This window comes from Rosa chinensis, chromosome 3, assembly GCF_002994745.2.
Source record: "Rosa chinensis cultivar Old Blush chromosome 3, RchiOBHm-V2, whole genome shotgun sequence".
NCBI lineage: Eukaryota > Viridiplantae > Streptophyta > Magnoliopsida > Rosales > Rosaceae > Rosa > Rosa chinensis.
This window is the reverse complement of record NC_037090.1, coordinates 37505274-37533213: the sequence shown is the minus strand read 5'-3', so window position 1 is coordinate 37533213 and position 27940 is coordinate 37505274. Positions and strand designations below refer to the sequence as shown.

At 38.7% G+C, this 27940-nt stretch overlaps 2 protein-coding genes and 2 long non-coding RNA genes across 24 annotated transcripts; 1 reads left to right on the top strand and 3 right to left on the bottom strand.

Annotated features, from left to right (window-relative positions):
* The first annotated feature begins 7550 nt into the window (after positions 1-7550).
* LOC112192333 (putative disease resistance protein RGA3) lies at positions 7551-18721 on the top strand. 2 transcript variants are annotated; one of them, XM_024332009.2, is made up of 2 exons: positions 7551-8830; positions 17198-18721. In XM_024332009.2, exons 1-2 carry the CDS (start codon positions 7982-7984, stop codon positions 17225-17227), a joined length of 879 nt encoding a protein of 292 aa, XP_024187777.1. In that variant the 5' UTR covers positions 7551-7981; the 3' UTR covers positions 17228-18721. The 2 variants fall into 2 exon arrangements, with proteins under 2 accessions (XP_024187777.1, XP_024187778.1); XM_024332010.2 differs by lacking the exon at positions 17198-18721 and adding an exon at positions 10510-10852 and having other exon boundaries at positions 7552-8830.
* Positions 15979-21459, bottom strand: LOC121052123. 20 transcript variants are annotated; one of them, XR_005808094.1, is made up of 13 exons: positions 21155-21459; positions 19728-20100; positions 19516-19637; positions 18398-18579; positions 18152-18284; positions 17824-17890; positions 17568-17729; positions 17398-17491; positions 17216-17294; positions 17013-17118; positions 16762-16906; positions 16585-16676; positions 15979-16450 (listed from the first exon to the last, which is right to left on the bottom strand). XR_005808094.1 is itself a non-coding variant. In XM_040516167.1 (5 exons), the coding sequence occupies exons 1-5, from the start codon at positions 17646-17648 to the stop codon at positions 16435-16437; spliced, it is 525 nt and encodes a 174-aa protein (XP_040372101.1). In that variant the 5' UTR covers positions 17649-17707; the 3' UTR covers positions 15979-16434. The 20 variants fall into 20 exon arrangements, 2 of the variants coding, with proteins under 2 accessions (XP_040372101.1, XP_040372102.1); XR_005808096.1 differs by having other exon boundaries at positions 18152-18250; XR_005808099.1 differs by having other exon boundaries at positions 18460-18579.
* A 1686-nt stretch (positions 21460-23145) lies between these two features.
* Positions 23146-25020, bottom strand: LOC112195442. Its single transcript, XR_005808100.1, has 6 exons — positions 24885-25020; positions 24731-24810; positions 24215-24600; positions 23777-24048; positions 23506-23635; positions 23146-23404 (listed from the first exon to the last, which is right to left on the bottom strand). It is a non-coding gene; the product is annotated as an uncharacterized LOC112195442 (long non-coding RNA).
* Positions 25021-25067: 47 nt separating this feature from the next.
* On the bottom strand, positions 25068-25940 carry LOC121051995. Its single transcript, XR_005807726.1, has 3 exons — positions 25404-25940; positions 25247-25303; positions 25068-25146 (listed from the first exon to the last, which is right to left on the bottom strand). It is a non-coding gene; the product is annotated as an uncharacterized LOC121051995 (long non-coding RNA).
* Positions 25941-27940: the final 2000 nt, after the last annotated feature.

Below are 27940 nucleotides of genomic sequence, written 5' to 3'. Positions count from 1 at the left end.
CGCATTCTCACACTCTAATTTAGTGCCTGCATTTTGGGGTTTTCGATATTGGTGTGGTTTGGGTGATTTCACTTAAGTTCCAAGAGTAATTCACAAAAGGCCTCCACAAGATCTCTTTAGAATATACTGAGTAAGAGACATTGTTTCATTTATTTATTCACTCATTGTTTCTTAATCTGCTTATTTAGAATATACTGAGTAAAAGTCTGAAACTATTACCTTTTAACTATATATCTCTGGGTTGTATAATTTTCTGTAGGTTTGACTTGTGAAATAATTATACTGAGGCATTATCTACTTGATGATTTGATTTTCAAATTGACTGATATCGTAGGCTGTTGCTGCTAGAAGCCTGATCAACCTTGCAACAATCTTGTATATTAATTCCATTCGAGTAAGCTATTAAGTTTACCATTAATTTTTATGATATTATGTGACGCCAGGGTGCTAGTTTTATTAATGTTTTCTGGTGACATGTATATCTTTTCAGCTGCCTGCTATTGCAGCATATATCTCTTGTGCATTTTTTGGTGTTCAAGTTCTTATTGGCATCATAAAGGTCAAAAAGTTTGATGAATGGGAGCGGTTGATAACAAGGAATGCTTAATCAATTAGTGAGTAAGCTTATTATAGTTTGTAATCTATGCTTCTGGTACTCATCCTAGATGTAGAGAAGCAAGGTTTGGTGGTGAAAATTCAAACTCAAAATAGATTAGTGAGCTGTGCATACAAACTGTTTGATTTAAGTCCTGATTGAAATTCTATTAGAATTTATCTGCATTGGTGCTGCTCTCTTGGACTGAATTCCATCTGAGAAGGACCGTATTCTGCATTCCTATTTCATTATTTAACTTACATTCTATGTCTCTATTACAAAATTGATTGTAGTTTACTCTAGCTTCAACCAAATCATGTGTGAAATTCATTCGCTCAGATAAGAATAGTATCTTTGCATACAATTTTCAGTTTTTGAAATTTTGGTTTGGTACAAGCTTATATTTATCATTCTTGAAATTACCAAAAATATATATATATATATATATATATAGGAAAGAGGTTTCTTGATCTGTTCCTAGTTGTTTATTCTTCTTTTCCAAACTGCTTTGTTTTTGTTCGGTAGGTAGTAGTTGTATTCTTCAGCCTATTTACTGAAACAACCTTATGTGCCTCTGGGTCCACAATATTTAATCACTTGTGCTTGACGGTGGTGATGTATGCTTTTGCTATTCCTAAGCTTATTTGGGGTTGTCTTTATTTATTATTGCTCTTCTTTACTTTCTGCTTTCTTGTTCTTTGTACAATTTAGTCTCTTTCATAGCTGTATTTGTTTCAGTGAGTAAAATTTTTCCAATCTGCTATGAGCACTTTAGAGTGAGACATTTTTGTCAAGCTTTGGGGTCATATGTAAAGTTCATACAGAGTATTATGTGTAGCTGAAAGGGTTTTTTGCACCAACAGTGTCTAAAGACTTGGGTGACTGACAATATGATACCCGAACTTTAAAAGTTATCAAAGTGATACCCAGACTCAATTTTTCGTATCAACGTCGTACCTGCGGTCATTTTCCGTCATGTTTTCGTCAATTTGACCACGTGCGACGCACGTGGCTCGGTAAGTGAGGTGAAAAAGACTTATTTGCCCTCAATTCTGTTCTTTCCCTTTTTCTTTTTCTTTTTTTGAGAATATACTCAATGCGTTAACCATCAATTTTCCCTCTCTTATTCATTATCCTCTTCCTTGAAACAGATTAAATCCAAAACCGATTACCGATCAATGTTCTTCGCTGAGCACATTTTGATTTCATCTCCCATCAAATTCAACCTCCTACAATTTCCTTTCCCATTCAAATCCACCATTAGTCCCACCCAGCAATTCTTCATGTTCATCTTCTTAAACCCATCAAAATGCAAAAGAGAAGGGGAAAAAAAAAACTGAGAAATCCCAGCAATGTTCTTGAACCCATTCATGTTCATCATCTTAAACCCAGCAAACCGATTTGAGCTTTCGAGAGAATAGAGATTGGTGATGGGATTGAGCCTCAATTTGGAAGAAACCCATTCCAGCCATGACAATATGATACCCGGTGGCCACACACGGTGGCCGAACCTGCAAAAAATCCCAATTTCTCCAAATCTCAACCAAATTGAAATTCAAGTGCAGAAGCATGTAGAGCTCGACAAGTAGACCAATTATGATATCTGAGTTGAAATCGAAGGTCGCCGGAAAAGGAAGAAAACCCACCGTGAAATCCCTACACCATCTCTCCTTCGATTCTCACTCATGCTTCGTTGTTGGGACAATCCGACACCACAAGGACGTCCACAACGTCAAGAGGAAGCTACGGCCACCGGTTGAAGGTATCGAAATGGTCGGAATCTGGAAAGCTCGCCGAAAATCCATGAAGCTTCTCCCCTTCGATTCTCCTTCCTCACTTCGCGACTTGACAAACGAAGACCACCCGGTCAGTAGCCGCCTCACCATTACCTAAAAGACCCGAAGCTAGCGTCATGGGTTCAAAAAAGATAACCTCTTTCCCCTCCTCGCCGCAGTTCAACTTCGACTGGCCGGAACTCAGGTTCGTCCCTGGCCCAGTTCCGGTCTTCTCAGCCCTAGTTTTGGGCGTCCGAGACCAACCCGACCACCGTTGCAGCTCTCTCCCCAAATTTAGAGATCCCAATTTCTAAATTTCATAATGATCCACACTCGCAGTCAGCGAGTCGACAAAGAAAACGCAAAAAACCTCCCCCCCCGATTGGGATCTTTGGTTAATAAACAAAGTAAAAAATAATTCAGTTTTTATTTTTAATTTATAATTTATTCATTTAGGATTTAATAGAGGGGAAAAGACTTTTTTGCCCTCATTATGCGACTCATGTGTCTTGCATGTGGTCAAAATTAACAGCGCCGTGACCGAAGTTGACAGCAGGTACGACGTTGATACGAAAAATTGAGTCTGGGTATCACTTTGATAACTTTTAAAGTTCGGGTATCATATTGTCAGTCACCCAAGTCTTCAGACACTGTTGGTGCAAAAAACCCTAGTTGAAATTTAATTCATCATCTTCACATCTTAATTGTAGAGTCTGATTCGTAAGTGGCCTCTTGTTACCATGCTCTGCAGGTGCTAAAGTTCTCTACAAAACCTTCAAAAGAAACTTTCATTTCTAGTGACAAGTTCCAAGTGCAAGAGTAGAAGAGATTCCAAGATTTGGGGAATTGATTAAGAGGATGTCAAAGGAAAAAATGTAGTTCACCAATAACAAAGTGGTTTAGTTAGTTCTATATTGGATTTAGTAGAGGAGGAACCCTAAACTCTTTTGAATTAGTATATATTATTGATCTAATTACTTTGAATTAATACTTATTGTAAGGGAATACTTTGAGTTATTACTTTAACTTTAGGGTTATTATCACAAATGGTACCTGAACTATACCTCAATCTTATCGATGGTACCTGAACTTCAATTTTGATCACAACCAGTACCCGAACTTTTCGATTTCATTTTAAATGGTACCTAGAGCCACCTCCGATCACTATTTCAGCCAAAAAAGCCAAATCTAAAAAAACAAAAAATAAAAAAACAAGTTCAAGGCAAGTTCAGGTATCATTTTAATATATATTTCTTTTGTCTACTATCTGTATTATTTACATTATTATTCCTTGCCATAACCAAACAACTGCAACAATAATGAATTTTCTCGTTATGGACACGAGAGAACCTACAATGACAAAACTAAAGTTCCTTGTAATTGAGTATGTTTAGGGAGGAATGGTTTTCTCGCTAAAAATATACGTAGTATGAGGAAAATAAAATTTCCTCGTTGAAGATAGCTTATAGCGAGGAAAAACTTCTTCACCTAGAGCTATCTACAATGACAAAATTATTTTCGTCCCAAAAGGCATATTTTAATTTTTTTATATTATTTATGATTTCTAAATTCTTACTTATCATTAGCGAGGAAATAATAGTTTAGCGATGAAAATTATTTTATCGAAAAATATATTTAACGACTATTTTCAGGGCCTTCAGAAAGTTTTAATGAGAAAAAAGTATGAGTTTAGGCGAGGAAAAAAATTGTAGCTAAAAAATAACGGCGAGAAAAAAGTATTTTCATCGTGAAAAGAGTTTGGCGAGGAAATAGTATTTTCCTCGCGGAAACTTTTCTTGACCACCCTACTACGAGGAACTAACGACCAAAATATTTTCCTTGTGAAAACACTATGGCGAGGAAATTTCAATTTTTAGCGATAAACTTGTTCCTCGCAAAATAGCTTTTTTGTTGTAATATATATAACTTACGCGCAATAAGGGCACTATCATCAAAGAAGTGGGAAATATTTTGACCTGAAATTATCGTACCACGGGGATTGAAAAGCTAACTCCAATCCTTGGTTATGCTGATCACTAAGTCACCAACAATTTAACAAACAAAACCTAAAAATAGCACCAAGCTATTTACATGCTCGGCTCGGACAACCAAGCCTAAAATTGGTCAAGAGAACCACAAATAAATGTGGAAGCTCACAACCAAATGGTATGGACAGTGAAAGTGGTTTGTGAAATTTGATTTTTTTCTTTTTTAATTGCGAAGAAAATAAAATTGACAATTGAAAATTTAAATTGCAACTAAAATTAAGATAATAGAAACATATCAAGAAGTGGAAATTAGGATACTAGAGTATCCTAGCCAAATTTAATGCACAAATATATTCCGACAATGGTCATTCAATTCATAGTGGCATCAAAAACAGTACCCAAGGCTTTTCAAGTCTTATGGGTCATTAGATTCCTTAAGGGGTATTCCTATTACGGATCAAGGGTCTTAGAAACTCAATTGGGACAATGTAGAGCCTTGTTAGGGCCTCTAGTTGCACCAAAATGCGAAGAGTCCTAGAATCAAGGTTCCCAAGCTAGCCAATACGGCAATCGAAATTGGTATTGTAACTAACCATGTTCTAAACAAGTGTCCTAGCCATAAATTAGAGAAGTGATTAGGTTCCATAATTTGTTCTAGACATGCTCATCTACACATTCAAGAGTTAATCAAGCTCCTAAACATGCATCTAAGCCAAATATTATAGATCATAGAACATATGCCAAACACGAAATTGAAAACCATTAAATCAAAACATATTTATTACATTAAATCCATGCTAGGACTCAAACCCTAGCTTCCTAAATAGACTACTCACAACTCATCCACAAATCAACAACAATATAAATTAAAGAGGTAAAGGTGAAGAAGAGTGAGAAGTAACAAGAACAAGTCAAAATTGCTAGAGAGCAAATATGACAAGCCTTGATTTATGGCTTCCCACTATACCCAATCTCAAATCTTGATGCCCCTTGAAATCCTTTGAGAAATTGATGAGTTTTTGATGGAATTTTAGTGAGGTGGATTTTGGTTATTGGTGAGGAGATTCTTAGTGAGGAGGAATATGGATCTTGGTGAGGAGGAAAATGGATCTTGGTGAGGAGATTCTTAGTGAGGAGGAATATGGATCTTGGTGAGGAGAAGAAATGGTGTGTTGGAGAAGAAGAGAGAGAGAGAGAGAGAGAGAGAGAGAGGGTAATGGGGTGGATCTTGGTGAGGAGAAGAAATGGTGTGGAGGGGTGGTTTTGGGTGTAGGGTGAGAGAGAGAGAGAGAGGATGAAGGGATTCTGGTGGCGTGTGGCCGTTCGAGAGTATAATGAATATATATGGAATGAGGTAAGGTCGGTTGCTTTCGTTGGGGTGCCGAGTGGATGGGGTCTATTTTGATTTGGAATTAAAGGTGGTCGAGATGTGTGGCTGTAGAATTAAACCGTGCATGCTTGCATTAATTAACCAATGTTAATTAAGCAATGCAATTTTGACACTATAATTTCTATTTTCTTTTTCTTTTTCTCTTTCCTCTACATGCCCACAACTATGTGTAATTGCTTTATGCTTCTTTCTTGGCTTTGACGGTGGTTGATCCATCAAGAATTTTGTCTCCTTCTCGGAAACTCTATTTTTGCTCCAATTCCACATCATTTTACCTTGTTTCCGCAATTCCGCTTATTTCCTACATAATAAATAAAAGTGGATTAATTACATTACAATTAACTCAAGGATTAACATATTTCTAGTGTTTAGAACGTAATTACGAGCATAGAAATGCGTGTAATCATATGACAAGTGGACAAATTCACATCTATATCCAAGATAAGGAATTGGCTTCTGCATGTTGTGTATAGCTACTAGCTTTTCAATTGTCGTCAGCCAAATAAAGTTTACAATTAAGCTAAATTAACTTCTACTTTTCTTGTTATGTCCAACTATACAAAAGTTCGAGGTTTATTTTTCAACAATTTTAGATCTCAAGTTGTTCCATGCCACTATATGACTCCGATGCATAATCGGACTCCCCAACCATGGTTGGAGGCCGGGGGGAGGGGGCAAATGCTAGATGTTATGACAGTAGACCAGTAGTGTAGCACATTGTAATGGTGATGGGTGCTAAACTCAGTCCTCTAAAGTCATGGGCTCATGGTCCCCTTTTATGAACCTGGCCACAGAAATCAAATTCATAATTTAGATAGAATATTATGGTATGACATGTGGACAAATTCACATCCATATCCAAGATAAAGAATTAGCTTTAGCATGATGTGTACAGCTACTAGTTTTACCTTTGTCGTTTACAAATAAGCGAAATTATCTTCTACTTTTCTCAAATGTCATCTAAAGTCATGGGCTCATGGCCCCCTTCTATGAACTTGGTCACAGAAATCAAATTCATAATTTAGATAGCATATTATGGTATGACATGTGGACAAATTCACATCCATATCCAAGATAAAGAATTAGCTTTAGCATGATGTGTACAGCTACTAGTTTTACCTTTGTCGTAAGCCAAATGTCGTATACAATTAAGCAAAATTATCTTCTAATTTTCTCAAATGTCATCTAATGTCATGGGCTCATGGCCCCCTTCTATGAACTTGGCCACAAAAATCAAATTCATAATTTAGATAGCATATTATGGTATGACATGTGGACAAATTCACATCCATATCCAAGATAAAGAATTAGCTTTAGCATGATGTGTACAACTACTAGTTTTACCTTTATCATAAGCCAAATGTCGTTTACAATTAAGCTAAATTATCTTCTACTTTTCTCAAATGTCATCTAAAGTCATGGGCTCATGGCCCCCTTTTATGAACTGGGACACAGAAATCAAATTCATAATTTAGATATCATATTATGGTATGATATGTGGACAAATTCACATCCATATCCAAGATAAAGAATTAGCTAGCTTTAGCATGATCTGTACAACTACTAGTTTTACCTTTGTCGTAAGCCAAATGTCGTTTACAATTAAGCAAAATTATATACTACTTTTCTCAAATGTCATCTAAAGTCATGGGCTCATGGCCCCCTTTTATGAACTTGGCCGGCAGAAATAAAATCCATATTCAAGATAAGCTATTATTGGCTTCAGCATGATGTGTACAGCCACTAGCTTTACCATTATCATAAGCCAAATGACGTTAACAATTAATCTAAATTCACCTCTAATACAAGTCCCTGCCATCTTCTATGTCTCTATATATTCATAATAACTTTGAGGAGAGATACACTGCATCTTCAATTTACTTCTTGTTTCCTCAACTACCTAAAGCTCTCTTTGCTTAATTTGTCGTGAGTTCTGAAAGATATGGCAGAATTTCTCCTCACTTTTTCTGCCAAGGAAATACTGACCAAGGTGATTTCACTTGCTGCTGAAGAATTCACTCTCGTATTGGGTTTCAAAGGAGAGCTAGCACAGTTGCATGCATCATTCCTCAAGATTCAAGCTATGCTACTAGATGTCGACCATTCACATGTTCGAGGGGTGACTTTGGAAAATTGGGTGAAGGATCTTGAATACATAGCTCACAAAGCCGATGATGTTTTGGATGAAATTGGGTATGAAGTTCTCTGACGCAAAGTAGAACTCCGTAATCAGATGAAGAAAAAGGTGAAATCTTTCTTTTCACACAACAATCCCATTGCTTTTCACTTTAAAATGGCACATAAAATTAAAAGGATCAACAAATCTTTGCTGGATTTGAACGATGAGGCAGCTGGCCTTATTGGGTTAGTTGCTAGGATACAAGCAGATGCAACCTCACAAGATGTTGAAGTACCCGATAGGGAAACCATCTCCAAATTTTATAATGATGAGAAGCTCATCATTGGAAGGGAGGAGGTCGTGTCAGATATAGTCAAAACCTTGACCAAGTCAAATGACAGTGCCGAAAACTATCCTCCAGTTTTGGCTATCGTGGGAATGGCAGGCTTGGGGAAGACAACTTTGGCTAAATCAATATTTCATGAATCTAAGATTGATAAACACTTCCATGTAAGAATATGGGTGTGTGTATCTACTTCTTTTGAAGTCAAGACAATCTTAAGGAGGATTTTGGAATCTCTAAAATTAGAGGAAGCTGCAATACAAGGTAAGGAGAAGATTTGTAATCTCATTCAAAAAGAGTTGAAAAAGAAAAGATACCTTCTTGTACTTGATGATGTTTGGAGCGAAGATCCTCGGAAATGGGAAGAGTTGAAGAATTGTTTGTCAACTGTTGAAGATAGTCGAGCAAGTAGCATAATTGTTACCACCCGTAGTGACAAAGTTGCAAAAGTCATGGAGACCCTTCCTAGGTGTGATTTGAGAAGATTATCAGATGATGAATGTTGGCTCATAATGAAGGATAAAGCATTTTCAGTTGGGAGTGCTCCTATGTCCAAAGAGCAGGAGATAGCTGGTAAAGAGATTGCTAAGAAGTGCGGAGGTGTACCATTAATGGCAAAGGTATGTTAATTATATCATTCATTGTTATTCTTAATTGGTACTCTAATTTTCATCAATAATAATCATAAGTTATCCAATGTCGTTTGCACTGTTAGAAAACATATTTCAAAGGATCATAACATCATACTTAGTGGTGTAAGTTGCGTAATATGGTAGCACTATGTGTCCCTAAAAGTAATTAGGTATATTCTCATAAACATCAAACAGAAGAGAGGAACTCCAACCATAATAACTAGCATTTCTTAGGCACTGCTAACAAACCACTAATCAAAAAAAAAAAAAAAAACCATTAATCTCGAGAGCCATGATACGTCCTCATAGTCAAAATCAAGAAAAACATTATCATATTCCCTAGATTGTCCCAAAACAGTCAAACCAAGTGCAAGAGTAGCTCACCAACACACTAACGACAAGAAAATACCTAGAATACAACATATGGTAAAAACCTCTGTTGATACGACATAGCAATGGCACAATATCAAGACTCTAAACCTTAGTTCAAGACTTTGCCAAAAAAAAAAAAACTCAAGCTTACCAAAAACCTAAAAATGAAACCCTTTCAAAATTACAAAAAATACATATACTGCCACAACCCGTATTCTACCTCCAAAAGTCTGATAGTGACCTAACAAATTGAAGTTCCTTGTCACTAGGCAATAAATCTAGAATGTGCAAAGATCATATAAGTAGCAACTGAGCTGCTTATCTAAATAACATTTTAAGAAAGTGTAATTGACAAATGAATATCACATTTGAGAATAAATTTATAGTATTAAGTTGTTTTAATTTCAACATTTGAATTTAATACTTATGACTGAGATTCACTTGTTCCTCACAATTCTTCAAAAACGAACCAATAGTTATTGATCTTGCGGCATCAGAGGCCAATCATCATTGAGGTACACTTAATTATAATATTTAATAGGACTAAATTCAGTTTGCCCATTCCAACTTTGGGGCAAACATTAGTTTGGTCCCTGATATGTTTTGGTTTAATCACGATGGATCCTGCACTTCCAATTTCCATCATCCACATCCAAATTTTAAATTTGACTCCAAACATGACGTCACAAGCCGAGTTGGCCCTGAAAGCATGGCCTACAAGAAGGGCAAAACATCAATTTTCACAATAAAAATATTATAAAAAAAAGGAGGACATTACTCAATCCATATCAAAAAAAATCCCAGAAGAGCAATGATGCGAACAGAGTACCGTTAAAACCTGCTACACCTGGATGGCGTCCTCCACGTGCCCACTCGGGGCCCAACAATAATCTTGTGATAAGCTTCTCAGATGATGACAGTCAGAGTGATTCTGAAGAAACAGACCGTGGGAAACTAAAAGCTTTACAAACTAAAAGTAATATGGCTCGAGGGAATGCTAATGGAAAACCACCCATTTCTTCACTTGCAAAACCAAACAAGTTGGGACAGCCTGCCAGAAATGTGAATAAAGTAATGCCCAAAAAGTTGTCTATGAATCGCACATTTATGACATCAATGGCGAATATCCGTGGAGTTAATTCTAGAGATTCTGTGCCTTCATCAGTTGAGCAAGGATCTCGAGCTGGAAATTTCAATTCCAGCAACAAAAATATAGTGAACAGAGAGCGATTATAACATACTCGATTATAATATTTTTTCGCATTCCCTAACATAGAGTTTCATTATCCTGACAGCGACGAGAACGAGGACGTAATTGAATCTTGTCTCTTGTCCTGTATGTTCAGTGGGGACTATACGAGAGGGTTTTGGAGGGTAGACTGAAATCACTGAATGCTATGATCTCTAATTCCATTTTATGTTGTGGGCATCACAGTGTGTCCCTTTTTTCAGGGCATCTCAAAGTGTGCTTGCTATGATTTTTGGACCCGCATGGTTTATTTTTGACATTGTAAATAGGCTATTAAATCAGGTAGTTGTTGATTGTTGTAAAATGGCTGTAGAAAAATTTTGCTCATGTATGGAAAAGTATTGGTTTTTGTAATTTATTGCAATATTTGAAAACATGATTTCAGAGTATCAGCTGGAAATGCCAAACTGTCTCTCTCTCTCTCTCTCTCTCTTTCCCAGGATCAGAGAATTCACCACGAGCAATTATATATACGCAACCATAATTTTTTAATACACACCCCTTCAATTTTTTGTCCAACTTTTTCTTTAAGCTTCCTTATATACCCTCTTCATTTTATTAAAAGAATTAATTATAACAATTGTTTCAAATCATTCACCAGTTCACCACCTACCTCCCATCGACAACGCTCGCAGCCTTCCACTGCCACACTCCTTCACATGGTTAACCTCGCGTCCTTCTCTCGTCTTGTCTCGTCAAACACCATGCATGGAAGCCACAGCTAATCATACTTGTCTAATTATATGGAGATGTAATGATACAAATCAATATAGAAGTGCCAATACCAATTATACCATATAGGCTTTATAAACTTACTAACCATAGTTGCCCATCAACATCTATACTACTTCTCAGGGACTGCGATGTTGTTGTCGTCCTCCAATCTCGACGGAGTCTTTCATTCTTTTTTTTGTTTTTTTTTTTTTCAATTGAAGGTTAATGTGGTCATTAAATAAATTAAAAAAGAAGGGAGGTGTATTTTTTTTTTTGAGGGAAATAGAAGACTAATTCATTGATGAAACGTCATTACAATCAGAGAAAATTAGAACCTCCACACTTGGAGGGATGTTGGTAAAGAAATCAATACCAAATTGACCAGCTTTGGCCTCCTGCGCCAAAGTATGCGCTACTAGATTAACCTGCCTATTACCAAAAACTACTTTAGCATCTAAAGCAGCATGCAACAAGTTTCGCAGGTCATCAATTAAGAACCCCAACTCCGATTGATCAAGGGAAGAGCCAGAGATAGCTTGAACCAAATCCATACAATCTGTTTCCACTATCACTGGTGTTAAATGCTTATCAATAGCCAACTGCACTCCTAGAATCAAAGCCAACAACTCCGCATGGCGGGCAGAACTAGACACCATTACTGTGTGTCAAAAGCCCCCCAACACAACTCCTTCATGGTCTCTGAAAACACCTCCCAATCCTGTGATACCCGAATCCAAACAAAAGGCCGCATCAACGTTCAATTTAATAAAACCAATAGGAGGCTTTTTCCATTGGGTTAAAGACCCTAATCTATGAACATAAGGTGAGGGAGTGCGTGCAGCCTTGTAATCCTCCCACCAACCCAATGTTATTGGCACAATATCAGTAGCCAACTTGCACTCCTCATCCCAAATCCAGGAATTTCTGTTACGCCAAGTAGCCCAGATGGTCATCAATAAAGGAGCAAAAACTGCAGGGGCCTGTGAGTAAATGGATACCAACCAATCCGCAACACAAGAGGCACCTGGGAGATTAGGAATATGAGCTACCTGGAGCATACTAACTGCATAGGGACAATCACGTAGGACATGAATTGGGGACTCAACTTCTTCATCACAAAACGGACATTGGGTATCAATATCAATACCTCTTTCACTAAGCCTACTTCGTGTAGGAAGAATATTAGAGGCCGCCTTCCAAGCACAAACCTTCACATTAACTGGCACGGGGGCATTCCATAATTGTTTCCAAAGAACTGCACTAGGGTTAGGATTAGAAGGCTCCTCTTCAAGAATCCTGCACCTAGCAATATGATAAGCAGACTTCACTGTAAATCTGCCTTTTCTGTCAGCATCCCAAATCCATCTGTCTGCATGGTTCTGAGGGCTAAGTGGGAGTGCCTGTATCTTCTGAACAATATGTGTAGGGAATAAATGACATAAAAGAGTAGTGTCCCACACACCTGGAGCAAGAAACAGATCCGCAACCACAGTAGCTCGATCAGACCTATACAAACTCAAGGCCTCCCCCATTAGCCAGGGATCTGCCCAAATATTAGTGGTTGTCCCATTGCCAATATGTCTTCGGATACCTTCCCGTAGAATATCTCTACCTTGCACGATACTCCTCCAAGCATAAGAGGGTTGTGCCCCCAAAGTTGCTTCCCAAAAATTACAATGGGGAAAATACAAAGCTTTTAAAAGCTGGCCAATTAAAGAATCCGGGTTTTGGATTAACCTCCACCCTTGCTTTGCTAACATGACAAGATTAAAAGCAAATAAATGTCGAAAGCCCATACCTCCCATGCTCTTGGGTTTACATAAAGCATCCCAAGCACGCCAATGCATAGACCGCTTCTCCTCCGTACTACCCCACGAAAACTGAGCACATAATTGGTGAAGTTCCTGAATAAGAGACTGAGGTAGCAGATAACAATTCATCGTATATAGAGGCATAGCCTGAGCTACTACCTTGATTAAGATCTCTCTACCAGCGCTGCTTAATAATTTAGACCACCATCCTGTCAGTTTCTTTGACAAGTTGTCTTTAATATAGGCAAATGTATCTGTCTTGGACCGGCCTACTAGAGTTGGGATACCTAGGTATTTCTCATGCTTGTCTACCATCTGAACTCCCAGAATATTCGCCATATTTTCACGCAAGTGGGGAAGCACACTCCTACTGAACACCACATTACTTTTCTGCAAGTTAACTTGTTGCCCCGATGCTTTCTCATAAATATTAAGTAACTGACGAATAAGATAACAGTCCTGAGGACTAGCATAGGAATATAACATGCTATCATCAGCAAAGAGCAAGTGACTAATAACAGGAGCCCCATCACAAATGCATAACCCCTGCCATTGACCACTAGAAACAGCATGACAAATAAGAGCCGATATACCTTCAGCACATAGCAGGAAAAAGTAGGGTGAGATAGGGTCACCTTGCCTTAGACCTCGCTGCGGAGCAATGAAACCCCTGGCATTGCCACTAATGAGAAAGGAATAACGTACCGTGGACAAAAAAAACATAATCAGTTCCACCCATTGACTAGCAAAACCCATCTTGAGCATAATTTTCTGCAAAAAACTCCACTCCAACCTATCATAGGCTTTGCTAATGTCCAACTTAAGAGCCAAAAAGCCCTCCTAATCCCGCTTCAATTTATGCATGTAGTGAGCCACCTCTAAAGCCACAAGTATATTTTCAAAGATTAGGCGATCTGGTACAAAAGCACTCTGTTGAGAGGAAATAAGAGCTAGTAGAAAGCTCTTCAACCTGTTAGCAACAACTTTGGAAGCAATCTTATAAATGACATTGCACAAAGCTATGGGTCTCAAGTGCGACATATTCACCACTTCCTTAATTTTTGGAATCAAAACCACATGAGTAAAGTTCAAATCCGGGGGCATCTCCAATTTAGTCAACATAGACATAACAACATTACTCACTTTATGACCCACCAAGTCCCAATATTTCTGAAAAAAGAAAGGAGACATACCATCAGGCCCCGGAGCTTTGGACGGGTGCATTTGAAAAAGAGCGTCTTGGATCTCCTCCATGTTATACGGAGCCAATAAGGTCTCGTTCATTGAATCCGTAACCCTTAGCGCAATGGTTTGTAGTACCATCTCCTGAGCTTCCAAATCTAAAGGCTGAGAACTAAAAATAGATTGGAAATAATCCAAAACAACTTTATCGATCCCATTTTGTGAATCCTGCCAGACACCATTGTCATCAAAGAGACCCTTGACTTAATTTTTTTGTTGTCGATTAGAGGCTCTCTTATGGAAAAATTTGTAGTTCCTATCTCCATCTTTGAGCCATATTGCACGTGAACGTTGACGCTAGTAAGTCTCATCTATCGACATCAATTCGTTCAATCTTCTGGAAAGTTGCTGCTTAGCTTCTTGGTCATCTTGATCAAATGGCTTCTGTAATAGGGTGTTAAGCTGTGAGCGAACTACCTCCACCTCCTCCCTCCGGCTTCGGAAAACAGTGTGATCCTAAGTCAACAACTGGTTTCCAACTCCTCTTATTTTCCGACATAACTAAAGCATAGGGTTCCCATTATAAGACTCACTCCATACTTCCTCCACCTTCTGTGCAAAACCTTCATGAGCACACCACATTTCCTCAAAGCAGAACCGCCTTCTCCGTCTTTCCAGCTACGGCGGCTCACGACGCATTTCCAGAAGAATGGGAACATGATCAGAACGACTAGGGTGCAAGTTCACCACCCTAGAGAAACTAAACTCTGTCCAAATGCTCTTTGATGCCGGGACTGCTCCACGTGTAGATACCACCAGCAGCTCCCATGTCCTCCAAGTTACGGTCCGACAAAGCTTGCCGGAACACCTGCATCTGGCCTTGACTTCGAAGCCGACCGCCTGACTTTTCCCCCAGGTCCAAGATCTTGTTAAAATCTCCAACAACAATCCATTTCTCCGCCGGATCACGGGCCAAGGATCGCAGTAAATCCTGAGAGACATGGCGTTGACCAGTTTCCGGGTGCCCGTAGAAGCCGGTGAAACGCCATTCCATGTTGTCTGGCCCTTTCACCATCGCATCAATGAAATACCTGTTCACATCTCTCACCTGGACAGAGATCGAATCATCCCACATCAATGCCAGACCTCCTGCTCTATCCACCCGATCAAAATGAGTGATGTGAGGGAGTCCCACCGATCGAAGGAGTGTCTTATGCTGCTGTTTGGTGCAATGGGTTTCACTAAGAAACACCAAGCACGACTTATGCTTCTGAATCAATAACTTGAGGGCATGACGAGTTCCTCTGTTCACAATACCTTGGCAATTCCAAATCAAACAATTCATGGTGTGGAGGCAAGGTGTCGAGCACCTACTGAAGCCGAAGATCGGCACTGTAGAAAACCCTAGAAACAGAGGCGGCAACCCTAGTTTCAAAAAGTTCTCGATATTTTAACTCAAATTTCCGCAGAAAATCAAATTAGATTCTTGTTTAACATGTTTAATATTTTAAAGAAGGGATGTGTATTTAGTGAATGGGTGTGTGTATATAAAATGCAGTATAATTGTTCAACTATATATATATATATATATAGGTTCAAGGTTTTGTCTTTTGCGAGAAAAACTTCCTCTCTTTTTTTTATGTGGTTTTCTTCTGGAAAAAAGGTTGTGTATTGATGCACTCGAGAGATGCGCATCAGTTCAGAACAAAGTCAAAATTGTAAGTATTTTCTATTCAGTTATCATCATCAATTGAACAGAAGATACTTCATTCTCATTCTCAAAACTGCTCGAGGTTGGTATGAGTACGTAATTTCATGCAAAAGCCTGATAAGTAGAATACTGAATACTGAGTAATTACATAAAATGTCGATCAAAATGACAGTAAATCAATAGGTGATTACAACTACTCACTAGTCATAATGCAACTAGTTACCAAACTCACAGACTGCCTACCTAAACTGAGCAAATCTTCTCTCCGACTCGGCATCCGTCTTTTTCCTCACCTCTGCTGTGGAACACCACAACAGATTCGTAAATCGAGTTGCCATCATCGTGACCATTCAAGCTCCGTATCTTCTCCAAAGCACCATTCTTGTCATAAACCTCTTGTAAAGAGTACACAAACCCTTTCCATCCTTCCCCAAGACCCTCTCTACTCAGAGCTGGTTCAGGAAACTTGTGAAGTAGACTGAGAGGGTGAATTTCAGAGTTTAGGAACTTGACGAATAGCAGTTTGACTTCCGATCAAGTATTGGATGCATGCTCATTTGCCCCATCCTCTGCAAAAGAGAATCTCCTATTAGAAGTTAAATCAGCAGAATGACACACAAGCTAGCAGGATCTAGTATAGACCAAAGGAACAATCTCAAGTCTAAATTGTCCGATGGCAGGTCATTGTTACAACCTTGCATACCTTCCCAATAACTCTAATAAAGTCCAGACGCTTGGAAGAGATGCTCTTGACTCAGCTCCATCATCGGCCCATGTGATTAACCAAAAGATTTTCTGTGACATAGCTAATCAGTCCAACTTGAAAACCAAAAACTTCAAGTTATGATATAATATACAAAAAGGTATGCACGTAGCTTACCAAACTCTGATAGTCTGATGCCATTCTGAATGCATCAAGCTTCAATATGAGCAGTACAAGTAGCCTGGTGCGATTCTCATCTACAATATATACATAATTAGATAAGATGCTCAGCTGCCTGACTAAGCTACTCCAACCTCGGTATCTGATTAATGAAAAAGGTAAAAAGAAATTAGTAACATAGCTAATCACTCCAGCATGAAAACGAAGAACTTCAAGTTATGCTATTATTATAATTATATGCAGCATACCAAATTAGCATCCCATAAACTCCAATGCCATTCTTAATGCTTCAAGTTTCAATGTAGTAGCATCTACACTATATGCCAAATTATGTAAATAGAAGAATTGTATAACCTGAATTTGAAGAGGATAATCAATTACAATTTATAAACTATCCGAGTATTTATTGAAAATTTTGTATCTGAAATGTCAGTGCAAGAGAAAGACAAACCTGAGGAGGTGAGGATCATCTTGTCCTTGAGAAGTCCAGAATCCTTTCAGCTCTATACATGACCGAGAATCATCATTTCCTGTATATAAGCAACTTAAATTGGCTAATAAGCCCAGAGACTTCATACGCAAATCAGACATTGCAGACAAACATATATAGTAACCACACTGCTCTGCAATTACCTGTATGTTTAAGAAATCAAGCCGCAGAAGTAATTAAAGCTGATAGGGAGTTCAGTTCAGTATGTGAGGAAGCCATGAGCTGCCTAGCTAATAGCTACAAAGACAATGCTTGATGCTCAACTGATGTGAAGGTGCAAGAACAATGTAATGAAGATGTTTGTTATTCGTACCTTCATTCCTGGAACAGTCACTGGTACGGTGGCAGTTAATGTATCCGTCTTTGACAACAAGCTAGTCAACAGTTCACTCATTTCAGCTCGTGCTGTCTTTGTTTGGCGGACAAACTACAGGGAAGATTCTGTTGATGAAGGAAGATGTAGTGCTTATCCTCTCTGCATATAAGTACAGAATCTTTAAGGCAGGTTCGAAGATGTCAGTGATTCGATTTCAGTCTATCACTCTGTCGCATTAATAGGGAAGTGAGACCTGTTTGGAAGTTGGTCGAGCTGGGATTACTATCAGATATTGGCAGATCATTATTCCCATCCTCCACCTAGGTACAACCAAACAACCAATAAAAGTTAAAAGCAATCTCTGATGCTCAATTTAGTGCGCTACTCATAATCTAACAGAACAATGTTCAGAGTCAATAATACAGACAAAACAAATGCTCTCTAGTAAATTGTATACAAATAAAAAGCGAGTAGACATTTCTCAGAAAATACAGCTGCATGCAGTTGCAACTTAAGTCACAAGTAACAGCAGTTCCATGCCGCAAGGCACCAGTTATGATATAAATCATATAATAGCTTACCAAAGTACAATTCGATCAGGCTCTCAACTCCAAGGCGATTCTAAATGCTTCCAGCATCGGTAAATATTAGCTTTACATGTATCTTGGTACGATTTTCTTCTACAATAGATACAAAATCAGAGGACTTGGTAACCTGAATCAAAAGAAAATAATAAATTCTAAACAACTTGCGTCAGAGGAAGCGGAATATTATTAACAGTATATGAAGATATAAGTTACAATCAGCAGTAAAGACACAGGCACAACCTAGGTAGACCAAAAAAACAATCCCAAGTTGAACAATCTTCTATGATGGCTCATAGTCACACCTCACACCTCAAAACCATGCACAGCTTCCTAATAAAGTTGAGACACTCGAAGAGATGCCTCAGCTGCTTGGCTAGGCACCATTCTTAATACATCGAATTAACCAAAAGGTTAAAAGCAATCTGTGATACCGAACCCAATAGATAATAAGTTGAACTCATAAATCTATGTGGAACAACATTGTTGCAGTGTTGAATAATAAAAAATACCCACAATATACAAAGAATGTAGCTGTCACAATTATTCAAAAAAAAAAAAAAAAAAGAGAGATGATAATGACAGCAGTTAAACAAATATTTATTTACAAATTATCTATCTCTCAAATTCAAAGGTTGACCAAGTTTGGGCGGGGGATAAGCTACGAAAAAAAAAGAAACAGAAGAAAGCATTCAAATTGTGAGTGAGATAAGAACAAAGTGGCAGGGGGCGTCCAAGTTCAATCTCAAAGTTAAAGACGAAGTCTCCGATCAACAGATTATCTTCGTGAGCTTCGGGAGATTCAAATTTCAAACAAATGTTTATCCAGTCCTCTAGAATCTTCACTGCCCCCTATATAAGAAACACAAGGCTGCAAAAGAAAGGGACGGAGAGGAATATAGAGAGAAGAGTGTGTTATATTTGTGCATCAGAGTGAGGCAGTGTTTGAGAGGAAGAAATAGTGAGAAATTTCTAGTTACCTGGAGACGACAAATTTACAACAGGAGTACTTCATCTTCAGGTATCCTGCTGGTCCTTTCTTCATGATCTTCGTTGCTATTTTCCTCTGTTATTGCTGATGTCTTCGTGAGTGCAGACTTGCCTCTACTTCTAAGCACCGGAAAGGCAGAAACAGTCCCTTCATTCCCCAAACAAACTACTCCGTCCAAATATGCCAACAACACCAACTCACAAAGCCTCAAATCCCTCATTGTTGTCCACCAAAATCAGAAAACAAAACAACCAAATACACCTCCATTTGCCTTTGTGTTAACAAACAGTGCAGGTCCAAGGAGACAAAAAAGAAGCATTTTCACAGAGATGAAGGAGGAGGAGAGATTTTGGCAAGGGAAAGGGCTCACCGGTGTTTTCGGCCTTCTTTCGATGCCTATACTGCGGTGCGTCCTGCGTATAGGTGGCGGAAGCAAGGTCCAAGCTAGAGGGTTCACTGCACTTGTTTTTGATGCCTGTATCGCGGTGCGTCCTGCATATGGGTGGCAAAAACAAGTGTCAAAGTGAAAGCATGGACTGTTAGTTCACACCAGATACAAATTTGCAAAGTTCTTGAACTCACAAAGTGAAGAAACTGCTCTGGAGGAATCTTTATGCAGCACCAAAGGAAATTTACTCCACCTGCAGCAAAGTCATCATCAGAGTGGTATCACAGAAGGCAAAATGGCAATCTTTGGCGGAAGGGTATTTGACTTGGCTCATCCGTGGTCACAGAGTTTGCAGCATTCACACGGCTCACCCTCGATCACTAAACTGCAGCCACAGAATACAAGAGAGATGGGAGTCCTCTGGTTCCTTTACTTGGCACAAGATGGTGGCAGAAATGTTTATTAACTCCTAGAAAAGATGTGGTCAAGCTACAACGTCTTCCTTCAAAATCATGTTTGCTGCAATGGTTTGAACACCGCCTGCAATGCCTTCTTTCAAAATTATGTCTGCAAGATGGAAAAACAATCTCATGATCAGCAAGAAAGAAGAATGAAGTCCTTGCTTTTGGTTTCATGGTCACGGCTACACAAAGAGAAAAATGGAAGCTTAATTCCACTCATTTGCAGCAGAGCAAAAGCTTCAGAATATGCATAATCGAGGCAGCTATGCTGCAAGTCCTTTTTCAGAACAAGCCAAAAATAAAAGATCAGGAAGCAAGCAACTGCATCTAATTAAAGAAGCAGAGGTCACTTCTCAAGAAGCTACGAAGCTTGGCGGTGGAGAAATGTCAAAAATCTGCAGATAATTACTTCACACATGTCTGTCAAAGTCATAGCTTTCAAAAATATGCAATTAAACACATTTGCTGCAAGTCAGAGCAACATAAGTAATGGTTTGTTAGATGTGCTGCAAGCTTGAAACAAAGAAGACAAAATAGTGGCCATATTCTTTTCTTTTGTTTGACGGTGGAAAGCTGATCATGACTCATCTATAATTAAAGTATGCTGCAGCCTTGTGTCTATAAATGAGAGCTAAAGACAAAGGGAACAACCTCTGCACAATGAAGCACAAAGCAATTGAGTCATGGTGGAACAATGAATAAAGAAAATCAAAGAAAGGCCATGATCATGTGGGCACCGATCACCAAACATCAAAGACAAAAACAATTCCTATGCAATTAAGCATGATTGTCAAACCATTAACTAAAGGCAAAAGCTTTGCAATTAAACAAATGAGCAGCAAGTCTCTCTTAATTAGCAAAGTTCAGCTGCACGTTTCCTTGTCAATCAAAAGAAAATCATGCAAAGAATTAATGATTGACAGACAAAGCAATTGAAGCGGTGGCAAACCGATTCGTACACATCAAGACAAAAAAAAAAATGTATCATGTGCAATTAAGCAAATATGCAGCAAATTTGTCGATGCAAAGCCAACAACAAAGGCCGGCCAGTCGGTGCTGTTGTCAGCAAATCATAAAGAGTTAGATTAAAATTCCCAATGTACGTTCTTGATGGAGATTTACTACTAGAAAATTATCTCTTTGAGTCAAAGAAGCCTTACCCAATGTACGTTCTTGATGGAGAATGCAGAATCAAGTAATGGGTACTCCTATTTATACAGAACTCGGAGTCCAGACTCCTTCTCCAAAGTGAAATAGAGGAACCAAGCTTCATCCTAAATGTCATCTTTATCACAAGTTGATGTTATCCGAAGGATTCAAAACTTATCAAGTCGGCCAAGGGAGGAGGGATGACGTCTAACGTCTGGTTTCTGGAGTTTTAGATGGGAGAAGACACCAAGTCACCAACTGTTTCAAGTTGAATGCCAACGATCATGGGTGTTCAGATCAGTGCCCACGATGTGGAGGCTTGTTGGGCTCTATGGGGTGCAAAAGTAAATCAAATGGGCTGAACCAATCTATGTGCCGTAGATTTTTCTTTTGGGCTCTCTTAGATCACTTGTCCACAAGTTTCGAAGCTCTACAAGGCCCACTTCAAGTCAGAAATTCGGGCTCGGTTGAATTACTCATCGACAAGCAAAAAGCGACACAAAGCCCATTTAAAATTTCAGGGCCTATTATGAAGCTCGGCACATTCGGGTGCCCAATTTAAATCAGTGGACATTCAACTAAAATTGGGTGTTCACCAAAATATGTTTTCTCGACGAGTTCAAAATGTACACCCGTTGAGTAAAAATTGGTACAAAACCGAAAATACAAATTGGTTGAACTACAGTGGTTTGATCCCTTCACGGGATATGTAGGCAGTCTGGATTTAAATCTGGATGCAACCGCGACCTTAATCGAATCCCTGGTTTTCCCTAAACCAAATTCACCAAATCCTAGTGACCACAGAAGTCGTCCAAACACTTCCGTATTCAAATCACCCAAACACTTAACCAAAATTCTTTGGTGGGTCATTTACTCATCGAAGCATCCAAACCTTCCCAAAAATCTGAACTACGAGTGGCTTGATCCCTTCTGGGGTACGTAGGCAGCCTGATAAACACTCTGGGTACAGCCACAAAATCAAACAAACACACTCCTCTCCATGGAATTCTTGTCTTCATATTTGGAATCAAAGGGTCTTCCCTTGAGGCAAGGGATTGTAATTAAGGGATATTATTTATCTCGAATGGGTCCGAACTTAACATAATAAAACTCTATTTCCGTTAATGAAATAGAGTGAGATTGTGTTGAGTATATTTATTTACTATTTTTGCTCAACATGCAGCAATGGGCTAAATGCTAATCTCAGTCTTCAAAACATGGCAAAAGTGAATTTTCATGGAATGGACCTCATGGTCATATCCACTCTTTTCTTCCACACCTCGAATATCTTAAGCCAATAGCACAACTATTTCATGCCATGGGATCAGTCTAGTTTGTAACATAGGCTTACTTAAGATGGTTATGAAAAATTACCTAGTTTAGGTAAGATAGCCTGCCTCATCCATCAGTCAAATAGGTGATACAAAATAAGTTTGTAATTGCATGTTGTAATATTGTTGCTTGACATTCTACCGCAAGGAATGGTGGTTTGACTGCACCTACAATATATTAATTGGATTACGGTAAGAAACTTGCTTAAAATAATGTGAATATGAAGACACACTTGTCTTAAATAGTAAGAGATGATTTTGAAAGAAACAGATATGAATCAAATAAAGCTGGTTGCAAGAATTTCAAGCCAATGCCAGAGACACTCAAAACTCAAGAACTTCAAGCAGGTATATACAGGCATGTAGCTGTTTTGATAGTATACTTGTAACAGGCCTATGATACTGTAAATAATTAGTACTAGAAAGTCCATAAAAGTTTTTTGATATCAGTAGAAGTTTTGATAGTCATGTTACTTTACAGATTTCTATAGGAATTTTCTCTGCTCATCACTGTCTTTCAGTTGGAATGACAGCACATATAACAATCTTGCACCCTATAATTCTCTATCTATATATTTTCCTTAAAATCAACTTATCTAAATGTAAAATAATAAAAAAATCTGTTACTCATACCTTGATTATCCTCTCTGCACAAGTAGAGATCAGCATACAGGAAAATTCGTATCAGCAAAAAGGAATAGGGAACGAAGACCTGGGCTGGGCTCCCAATCAAATATTGGATGCATGAGTACTTGCCCAATCCTCTGCAAAAAGGAATTAATCTCCTAGTGACGAGGGGAAACAAAAGTAAATGAAGCAGGCTTTGTGTCTACAAGCAAATTGCCCTTCTTTGATCTATCATGGCCACCCCACAGCTTGTCAAATGTAGGTCTGATTGGTGCCTCAGATGCATTGCTCCAACAGTCCAACCTAGGTACACCCAAATAACCAAAAAGTTAAAGCAATCTATGATCCTTAACTCAGTCTCACAGTCACAGTCTTACAGAGCCATATATGTGCCACAAACACACATGAACTGAGAACTTCAGGTTATGACATAGACAGCTTATCATATTAGCATCCCATCAGCTTTGCAACTCCAAGGCCATTCTAAATGAAGCTTCAGTGTGAGCTGTACATGTACGTTGGTGCGATTTTCTTCTGCAATACTAACATTAGTTAGACTTGACTATATCTTGAATCAAAAGAAAATGATAATTCTAGGTAACATAAGGTTTTGTTATGCTACCTAAAGATTTCTTTTGAAATATTCTGGAACTTTCCACACAACATGAAGAGTACCTGAGGGTCATCTCATCTTCAGGAGTCTAACCAACAGAACTTTGAAGCCGAACCTCCCAATTCCATACACAGAAGGGTGCTTGCAATCTTTCTGAAATGTACTTGATAGGGACCCAAGTTACAGCATTAGAGGAAGAAGAGTATCATAACCAAACAGGAAGGTCTTCAAACTGGCAGCCTTCAGTAACCTCAAGCCTTCTTTCAATGCTTTAAGAACATGTCTCTAACTGGTGCTGTTTGTAACCTCTTAAGCTCCTGACAGTCATGATCACCTATATCACACTCAAACATTAATCTCTCAAGAAAACCATCTGATGCATCATTCTCATGTCTATATAATGCATCAATATTCTCACTTCTTTTTCCTTGCTAATTACTGATAAACACCAAATATACTAAAACATGCAAATTTAGAATTCTATGGCAGGAGTTATGTACCTATATAAACAATGACGATATAACTTAGACGAGCAGAAGGATACACAAGCTAGCATAACCTACTTAGACCAAAGGAACAATCCCAAGTTTAACTTCTCCAATGACAGCTCATTGTCATAACCTTGCATAGCTTCCCAGTAAGTCTAATAAAGTCCAGACAATGGAAGAGATTGATATTCTTGACTAGACCGTCCTCGGTCCATGTAATTAATCAAAAGGTTTTACGAGACTTGCTAATAGTCCAACTTGAAAACCAAGAACTTCGAGTTATAATATAATCTACAAGTTGGTACTTATGCAGTTTCCCAAATTCAGATGCCATGATGAATATGCTTATGCATGCAGCTTCAATACGAGCAGTACAAGCAGCCTGGTGCGGTTCACATCTACAATAGATACATAATTAGAGGACTTATCTATAACTTGGTTTATAGAAGAAAATCAATAAGCTACCAACTGTCAAAAGATTTAAGGGGAATTCCCTATCTGGAACGTCAGCACAAAAGAAAAACAAACCTTAGTGGTGAAGATCATCTAGTATTGGAATTGGAAGTCCAAGAATCCCTTTAGCTATTCACGTGGCCATGAATGATCATCTGCTGTATAAAAGCTACTTAGCTTTGCTAATAAATACAGAGACTGGGCATAAAAATCAGAGCATTGAAGTTACCTGTATCCTGAAAAAATCAAGGTGAATACGGCTAAAATTGATAGAAAGTTGAGCATCGATCTGAGGAAGCACATGTATGACCACCTCAAGTGTTTGAGCTCTTTCGTACCCTCCTAGGTTTGGTCTATGCTATAACTCTGCTAGCTCATGCTCAACTAATCACTGATGTATCTGAAGGGTAGGGGGGAAGACAAGGCCTGATGCTCAATTGATGTTTCCTTGTCCCCTAGCTCCAATATTGACTTCCATTGGACATGCATCCCTAGAATACATAATGGTAAAAGAAATGATTCAATTATATAACTAAGAGTCCCATGCATGTGATAAAAATAATAACAGATAAGTGCACATATTAAGCTCACCAGGTTGAAATATGACGAATGATAGAGAACTGTGCTTGTTTCAAGAGAAGCTGAAGCCTGGAATGTGTCGAATGATGGAGAAATTACACATCCAAATAAGAAATATCCCATTAATTAAATGAAGCAACTGTCACTCTAAACATTGAATCAAATGTACCTTTGAGATGCGTCATCCAGATTAGTCTTCTATCACGATGGTTGGGATCTTGGCCCACTTCTCACTTATTCCTTGTCTGTAAAGGTCTTGGAGAATTGGAGATCTAAAGATGTGCAATTTCTGTAGTGGTGTCTCCCACAGGAAGTCCGGCAGTGCTTTTAGCTTGTAGCAGTACCCAATTGTCAATTGAGAGAGGCATGGCATGATTGTAATATTATTATTTTCCACTCCTACCCACTCTTCCCATGCCCCCATGTTGTAGAAGCCGAGTTGTTTAAGCTTGGGGAATGATATGAAAATGGAAGACGAGGAGGAGGAGGTTTGCCCATCATCTATTCCCAAAAACTCAACTCCTACCTTTGAGACTCCATGGAGTTGCACAATATGCAATGATTAAAGGGACGCCAGTTTCCCTAAAGGAGGCAAAACCCCACATTCCGTGCAAGTCTCAAGGATGAGCATTCTCAAGCTGTGTAAATACGACAACCAATAGGAGAAGGCACCACCTTTATAAAACCAGATGTATAAAGATTCCAAATCTAGATGGGGCTCTAAGCCATTCATAATTTCTCCATGCTTTCCTTCATCAACCGAGTAAAACTCTAGTCTCAATTCCAGGAGGTGAGCCTTATTCACCATGATTCCTGCTGCATTCTCCGCCATATTTGGATTTCCCAGAATACGAATAGCAAGACTCCCTTGAAGCTGGTTCAAGTCTTTCAGATGTTCCAACTTGTTTCCTTCATCACCACCGATAATTGGGACAACAAACTGATCTAGCCTTTGCAGATCTGTTAATTTCTCAATCCCTTCAATTAACTTTAGCTCCCAATAGCCTTCAACATAAAGATGCCTCAAGTTAATCAGCCTTCGGACATCTACTTTTTTCAGATTCACACAACGAACAAGTCGCAAGGTTTGCAGGTTGTATAAGCTGCCCAGGGCGCTGGGTAATTCCTCCAACCCCAAATTCTCGGATAAATCGAGATACCTCAAATGTATCAATTCACCTATCGTCTCGGGAATTTCTTTGAGACAACCCTTCCCCCGCCAACCACGCAAGTCTAATGTTCTAAGGCATTTCAATTGTACTATCAACTCAAATATTGGGCCAATGGAATATTCGGATGATTGTATAGCTATCAAGGTACGTAATTTTTTATAATTAGGGAGACAAGTTTGTAGAGAATCACCCTCGGTTGCATGCACTAAGGTCAAATGATAAACTTTATCCTTTGACACATCTCTTCTCTTACTAGCATCCAACTCAAAATCCAAAATCAAACATTCATTTTCTGTCAAATATTGTAGAAAGTCATGTACAATATCATGAATTTTGCATTTTATGTTTCCATACTCAAACTGAACATCCTCAATATCTTGAAAAAATGACCGCATTACTAAATCATCAAAATAATTTTGACCAACCACTATCTTTTCTTTACTTTCTTTGACATTCAAATAATCTTGCGACATCCACAACTCAATCAAACAATTCCTATTGTACACATAATCTTTTGGAAATGTAACACAATACAAAAGACAACGTTTGGTTGCTGGACTCAAATCATGATAACTTAATAGTAGTGGTCGAAAAACATCTTGTTGAATCTCTTTCAATTCCCATGTCTTACTCTTTAAAACAGCTTGCCATTCATGAATCTTTTTCTTATTACGCATGAGGCTTCCTAATGTCTTTGCAGCAAGAGGCAACCCATTGCACCTTTTCACAATCTCTGATCCAATATTTTTAAACTCGGTGGACACACTACTCTCATCCATGCACTACACCAATTTTTCAATCAGACGACACATATCAGACGACAGCAAACATTTTAACTGTCGTCTGAAATAATCAGACGACAGCAAGAAATATTCTGTCGTCTAAGTTTTCGAATCCAACAACAGTTTTTTGTTGGCTCTTGTGCAAAATCATTTCAGACAATGGTTGATTTTTTTGATGTTGTCTGAATGAGTCGATTCAGACAACAGTTATTACGTGATGTTGTCCAAGGTTCATTTATACAATGGTTGATTTTTGCTGTTGTCTGATTATTTTCAGTCACACAACTGTTATTAGGTGTCTGTTGTCTGATATCTTGTAAGCCAATGGCTACTGAAAGATGTTGTCTGATTTAAGTGGTTCAGACAATGGTTTTTAATTTATCTGTTGTTACATGAGTTTCAGACAATGCACCTTATTTGATGTCGTCTGAGTTTTTTTTTTTTTTTTCTTTCCGATACAATCAATGGCTGACTTTAGTTAGGGTTTGACTTATACTTTAACACTTAACACTTTCCTCCATTCCATCGAGCAAAACACCCACTCTGGCCTCCAGCTGAAAATCACCTTCTCTCTCTCATCCCTCAGCCCTCCCTCAGTCCCGCTCTCAGCCCCGCCCTCAGCCCTCCCTCAGTCCCGCTCTCAGCCCCGCCCTCAGCCCGCTCTCAGACCACGAACCCCTCTCTACTAAGCAGTTTGAAAGCAGATCCTCGTCATATTTAGAGTAAGGATTGCACAGAGGACCAAAGCCCCA